This window comes from Neophocaena asiaeorientalis, unplaced genomic scaffold, assembly GCF_003031525.2.
Source record: "Neophocaena asiaeorientalis asiaeorientalis breed wild unplaced genomic scaffold, Neophocaena_asiaeorientalis_V1.1 scaffold409, whole genome shotgun sequence".
Classification (NCBI taxonomy): Eukaryota; Metazoa; Chordata; class Mammalia; order Artiodactyla; family Phocoenidae; genus Neophocaena; species Neophocaena asiaeorientalis.
The window spans coordinates 1,642,296-1,649,377 of record NW_020175208.1 but is presented as its reverse complement, the minus strand read 5'-3'; the positions used below and the strand labels follow the sequence as shown (position 1 = coordinate 1,649,377).

The following is a 7,082-nucleotide window of genomic DNA, read 5'->3' as shown; positions in this document are numbered from 1 at the left end:
AATGAGGAGCTGTTGTAAAACAAAACATAAATACTGTCCTCAGAGAGATGCAAGATGGTAATGCATTGATAAAAACAAAAGTAAGCTGTCAAGAGAAATCTGAAAACAAAAAGTGCAGCTTTCTTGAAATAAAAACGAAAACCAAAACAAGATTTCCGAAATAAAGAGGGAGGAATCACAGAATAAATACCGTTGAAAACAGAATTAATGAAAACACAAGACCATTGGCAGAATGCAAATGGGATATGGATCTTTCAAATCACCAGAGGAGAAACAGAGCAAATTAAATCAAATCAACTAAAAATAGGAAGAGTTAAAAATAAAAAAAAGCAATAAAGAGCATAATATATTTGAAAGAAAGCATAATACATTGGATGTAAAAGAAATGTATAAATCCCTGAACTCTTTTCCCTTTCTTCAAATATACATAGAACATAAGTAAGAAAAAATTCAAAAAGTAACAAGGGCACAATGCAGTAAAAGTGGAACTGATTTAAAAATCACACAAAATATATAACTTAGTAACTTTTAAGACATTCTTAAGTACTCAGGTTGAAAAGAAATCTAACCTCAAATTATAGACTAGAAATAAACGCAGCTGAACAGTCTATATGAGGAAAAATAAACTCCCCCATAGAAAAATACACAAAGAGCTTGAAGCAGCAAAGGTAATTAAATACCATCTTGCCCATCAAACTGGTTAACACTGCCAGGATTGACAACATAAAGAGATGCTGGGTAGGGAAGCAGGCTTTTGGTAGATGTGTAAATTGCTGCAATAGCTAGAGGGAAATTTGAGGTCATGTATCAAAATTTGCCTTCTAAGAACATATCCTAAGGAACTCATTGGACAACTGTTCAAAGATTCATGTGTAGGGATGTTTACTGGGGCAAAAAACTGGAAATATTCACTTTATCAATAGGGAAGTAGTTAAATAAATTATGGTTGTACAGACAACAGAATTCCCTGTAACCATCAACCAGGATGAGGCTGATCTATATAGACTGAGAGAATAAGATGATGATATATGAGTAAAGGGTAAAACAAAAAGCGAGTTACTGAGCCACTCAAAGAGGTGATCTCGTTTTAGCAAGCATGCTTATTGCATTTGCTTTCTGTAGACGCTGGCATACAAAATACCTAAAAGAGGAAGTTGAACAAATGGATATCAATGGCTATCTTACATAGGGTGTGCAGAGGAGAACAGAGTAAGACGATGGGGACTTTTGATTTCTACTTTATAAACTTCTTTATGGTTTGTACTTTGAATTTTTAAAAATGAGTATCTCTTTTTCATAAAGAAAAATTCCATAAAGAAATTCTCACTTAAAAAATAATAACTAAGTCTTACTCTGAATAAGGGCAGAAACACAAAAGGGGCTTTGTTGTGTTTGTCTGAATTCTATCTGGTTACAAATTCCCTTAACTTTGTGGCTGGTGATTCCAGGGAGGGGTGGCGGGATATGGGGGGCGGTGAGGGAGAGAGAGGAGAGAGGGAGAGAACACGCTAGAGTACAGATGTGCATGAGGACTCTACAGACGCTGGCTGGCACGGCAGCCTGGGGTGGAGGGATCACAGGAGGAAGGCGAAAGTGCCCCATCACTCCATCCCCATCTTTTGGCCACTCTCCGTGCAGCCTCTGCTCAAGTGGCATCAGCTCCTTTGAGGTTGTGTGGCTCCAAGAAGCCTTCCCAATGGAGGGCTGAGGTTACTTTCATCCTCTCCCCGCCATTCCCCACCTCAGGGTCCTCACACACACAGCTTCAGGCCCCCTCTACAGTTCTTTCTACCTCTGGAGAGAATATTTCCTCTATTTGTCTCGATCCTCTCTTCCTGAGGGCTAGGAAGGGATGCTCTGCTCTCCCCTGCAGCCCACCCCACACCCATCATTCCTGTAAGTGATAACAGTCCTCACGTCTGCCCAGAAATGCCATCACTGAATTCTTGTGCTCTCCCTGTCAGCCGCTCTGAGATCTCTCGGCTCTCCTCCCACCCTTCTCCTAAACCTGAATTCCCGGGGACTGATGTCGCATGTCATGGGCGTGCTAAGGTTACTATGTCATGGAGGAGATGCACGCCCAAGTACTTAGGCAAGAAGTATCAGGATGTCTACAGTTACCTTTGTGTGATTCAGCCAAAAATGAAAAAAAAAAAAAAAAGGGACAGAGAGAAAAAAAAGTAAGAGGGCAAATATTCACAGTAGTTGAGTCTAGGTGGGAGGTAAGCAGGTGCTCGGCATACTGTTCGACTTTTCTATTTTACATATTGTATGTTACCCAACAAAAAATAGGGAAACAGAAGAAATCTCAGTTTCCACATTTCTTGAGGCGAGTGAGACCGGCTGGTGTGACTCCTTAAATGTCTCCTGAACTCGTCCCTTCTTCTCCATCCTTCTTCTCCGTCCCATCGCCACTGGCAGGGTTCAGGTCTCCTCATCCCGACAACACTCTGGAGATGGCCTCCTCCTCACTGGGGTCCCAGACCCCATCTGTCCCCTTCTCCACAAGGCTGCCAGGACAGGGCCAAACTCAGCATCACGGCCGCCACGGTCCTCTGTGCTCTGGCCGCATGCAGCCCGCTCCACCGGTTTCATCCCTCCACCGAATCTCAGGTGATGCCCCAGCCATGGGGACCAGCTCCTTAAGCCCGCACACCCTGCATCACCTCTTCTGCCTAGTAGGCCCTTCTGTCCTGCCAACCTTCTTCCTTGGCTACCTGGCAACTCCTCTCCATCCTACATGACTTACTCTGGTGTTTTCATTTCCAGGATAGCCTCTCTGGTCTCCTGTCCAGCTGCTCAGTCCCCTGCCCCCTCCTTTCACCACCTCGCTCTGTGTATACGCACATCTCCTCTTTGCCAACGGCGGCCGTGGTCTTACTCATTTGGGCAACGCCAGTGTCTCCCACAGGCACTGCCATGTATTCAGCAGACAGGTATTACATGGAGGAATGAATGAATGAATGAGTAACGTGCAAGGTGGGAACGTGGGAAAACCTCCTGATTTGCATATGGAGACACCTGTGATGAATTCATTGTTCATTTACTATTTACTGAGGGACCTTCATGGATCTGCTAGTCATAAAACTACCTTTATATCTGGGTCCTGCTTGTTTCATTCATTCATTCATTCAACACTTGACACTTGTTAAGCCTCTGCCACTGTGCTGAGAGCCAGGAGACTTGTGAAGATGAATCGGGCAGAGAGCGTGGCTCTGGCAGGGGAGCTAAAGCAGGAGCATAAATGGAGGAGAAGAGTGGTCAGTGTCATAAAGGAAATACAGGCCATGGGCAATGGGAACGCAGAAGCGGAGAAAGGACTCCTAGGAGTCTCCTGCGAGTGGACTGGGGGAGACTTCCTGGGTGAGCTGACATGTGCACTTGACTTTGAGGGAGCGAGCGTTGTAGACTTAAGTCTTTGGAGGGAGGGGGGCATTCCGGGGAGGGCACAGTGGAAACCAAGGCACCGAGCACGGCCATGAGTACACGTACAGGGGCCACTAGCAATTCAGCTTTGTCATTGAAGAGAAGTGGTGGGAAATAAGGTTGGGAGGTGGGTTGAAGTCCTGACAGCCTTGAAAACCAGGATAAGATGTTCAGCTCCTGTGAGCATGGGTGCCACGCAAGGGTTCTAGTTAGAGTGTGAGTCGATCAGGCATGCTTCCAGAAAGTGATTCCAGAAGCAGCGTGGGATGAATTTTTGTATTTAACACAAAACCCCCAAGAGCTCTGCTGACCTCATTTTGCACAGGGCCGAGCTCAAAAACTTGCACGCGGCAAACACTTCATACATTTCTTTAACTGGACTGGGTCTAAGACCATGTGTACATCAGCGAATGTGCAAACAGCTGTATCTCTGGCAGCAACACACCCGTTCAGCCAGTTCCCCTTCACGGAGACCTCGCCAGGGCAGGGAACCTCTCCTAGCCACACTTCTGCCTCTTGTCTTGACTCCCCACTCTTCCAAAGTCTCAACAGTTCATCCCTGGATTACTGCGACAGATTTTTGACTGGTTTTCTTCCCATGAGCTCCCTCCACTGTAAATAACCCTGCTTAGGAACCTTCCACGGCTCCCTCTTGTTTACTGGCATTTAGCATCCTCCGTAAGCAGGCTGCTTCCTAAGCCAGTCTGTCTCCCATTCCTTTCCACATGCATTCCCCACGCCAGCCAGACCACTCCCGCTCCAACTGCCTGGTTCAATTCTCTTTCCATACCTCATCCATCCTGCCACGCCAACCTCCTCTTTTCCTCACAGCTCCTCTGAACCCAGTTTGCCAGCAGCGTCATCTGGTGCGAAGATTCAGAAAGACCTGGATCCACGCCCCAGCTTTCTGCTTCACTGTGTGAGCTTAGACACACTATGGAATCTCAGTTCTCTCATCTATAAAATGGGAGTAATAAGAATGTCTATTTATTTTTAGGGCTTACTATTCGTATTACCAGGGCTACTGTGAAGAGTTAATAAGACATTACGTGTGCCAGGCCCTGTGCTCAATAAATGGTAAAGCTCTTTTCTTCTCTGACTCTTTGGAACTCCAAAAAGCCATTCCTGTTAGTCAAGCACGTACGTGGAAAGGAAGTTACATTTTGAGGGAATATGTACACAGTACCTGACAGTATGCTGGGCTTTTCTGACTATTGCTGCCACAACTCTAAATCACAAGCATTTTTCTTCTCATTTTACAGATGCAGAAACTCAGACTGAGAAAGGGAAGCAATCTGGGGTCATACAGTTCTAAACTGACCTTTACTACCATCAGAGAAACAACCACCGAACCAAGAATAAATATTTACTGAGCTGAGTACATTACCTGCAGCGTCTCGGTTAGATGCTTTATCCCGAGAAGCCAATATTATAACCCATACGCCACAGAAGGAGAGGAGAAGAAACTTACCCAAAGTCCTACAAATGGCAAACGGCTGGGCTGGGATTCACGCCTATGCCCTCAGCTGCTGTGCGGACACCGTACCGCCTAGGCCAGTGAACTGTCTGAACATGGACTGCAGCCCTGTGATGCCGAGGCTGGCCTTTTCAGGTTTTCCATGGGCCCCGGCCTGAGCCTGGGGTCATAGCAACCACGGTTGCTCACCAGGGCCTCCAGGTGAGGTGGGCAGGGCCGGCCACTGGCTGGTGGACTGGTGATGACTCCCCCGAACAGCTGGCAACGGTTCCTCTGCTGGCCCTGGCACTTACCCGATGGTGCAGCCGGCATTGGCTTCGATGGTCCAGATGCAGTTGAGGTTGTGCTCGTAGGGAGCTGGATACCCGGGTGACAGCACCTGGCCCGACTCCTCTCCTTTCACCGTCCCGCCACACTCGGCTGAAAGAAATCCCAGAAGAGTGAGCTTCAGGGGGTGACCTGTGCTCACAGCGGCCACCCACTGGCTCCTCCGGCCTGTGTGCCAGGGTCCCTCTCGTTCATTCCAGGTGGCTGAGTGCAGCATAGAGAAAGGCCCTTGGACGAGACTTATCTCCAGGATCTACAAAAGCCCCTACAGCTCAACAACGAAAAGACAGAGTTCAGTTAAAAAATCGGCAAAGCCTTTGAACAGACATTTCTGCAAAGAAAGTATACAAATGGCCAAGAAGCACAGGAAAAGATGTGTAACATCATTAGTCATTAGGGAAACGTAAATCAAAACCACAGTGAGGTCCCACTTCATGACCTCTAGGATGGTTATAATCAAAAAGACAGACTAACGTGTAGGTGGGGATGTGGAGAAACTGGAACCCTCAGACATCGCTGGTGGGAGTGCAAAATGGTGCAGCTGCTTTGGAAGACAGTTTCCTATATGGGTCCTCAAGATGTTGCCCTATGACCCCAGCAGTTTTGCTCTTGGATACATACTCAAGAGAAACGAAAACGTATGTTCAGATGAAAACTTGTACACGAATGACCATTGCAGCATTATTCATAATATCCCAAAAAGGGAAATGACCCAAATGTCCATCAGCTGTTGAACAGATTCACAAATGTGGTATACCCGTACAATGGAATATTACCTGATTGTAAAAAAGAATGAGGTACTGACACACGATGCCACGTGGATGAACATAATGTTGAAAACGTTATGCTGTGTTAGAGAAGCCAGGCGCAAAAAGCCACATATTGTGTGTTTCCATTTATATAAAATATCTAGAACAGACAAATCTACAAAGACAGAAAGTACATTTGTAGTTGCCAAGGCCTGACGGAGGAGTGGCAGTGGGAGGGATTGCTAATGGACATAGGGTTCCTTCTGGGGAGACAAGATGTTCAAAAATTAGATTGTGTTGATGGTTGTACCGCCCTGTGACTACACTGAAAAGCAGTGAGTGGTACACTTTAAATGGGCCAACTGCATGGTACGTGAAGTCTACCTCATTAAAGCTATTACAAAAACGGTCCCTGGGGGTAGGGCTGATGGCCCACTCTGCGACCAGATCTTTGAGGTCTGCTGAGAAGGCACAGATATTTGAACCTGGCCACTGACAGGAACTGGGCCTGTGTCACGTGCCAGGAGCACAAGGCGTGGAGTCCTTCCTCCGGAGACCTGGAGGAAGAGGCGGCCACAGTGTGTGCCCTGCGCCCTGACAGACGCATGTTCACGGCAAGTGGCAGCACAGAGGAGGAGGAGATCGGTTTCCTCCAGCGCAGGGCAGGGAGAGGCGGGCGGGTGGGTGGGAGGCGTAGGCTGCGGAGGCCGACAGGGAAGAGTACTGCGAACCTCCTTGGGGGTGGGAAACAGCACGGCAGCTTGGGGGACGGGGTATGAGATGGGGCCTGGAGGGAGGCAGGGCTGGAAAGCTGGGCGAGCATCGTTCATCGAAGGGCACTGCACAGAACCGCAGTGTTTGTACACAAGAGTAAACTGATCACTTTACACACTAGTGCCCTTTACACATTAGAGAGAACGCTCCAGTGGCAGTGTGAAGGGGCGCAGAGGGGCGGACCTAGAGGCAGGGCACCAGTGTCCTCCAGGTCGCGGGCTGGCCTTCTTCCTCCCACGTCTAATCTGCCTCTGAGCCCCAGGGCCTGGGGATGCTTTTCACACCTGCCCCCCCTCTGCCCCCACTGTTAGAGTCGTGGCTCAGGCCCT

The 7,082-nt window shown here is 47.8% G+C and overlaps 1 protein-coding gene across 1 annotated transcript in view; it reads right to left on the bottom strand.

Annotated features, from left to right (window-relative positions):
* CSMD2 (CUB and Sushi multiple domains 2) overlaps nt 1–7,082 on the bottom strand; it is a 641,557-nt gene that overhangs the window by 181,982 nt on the left and 452,493 nt on the right. Inside the window, exon 27 of the mRNA XM_024765304.1 lies at nt 5,197–5,323. Coding sequence (XP_024621072.1) covers nt 5,197–5,323 — 127 coding nt within the window. The remainder of the gene's footprint in view (nt 1–5,196; nt 5,324–7,082) is intronic.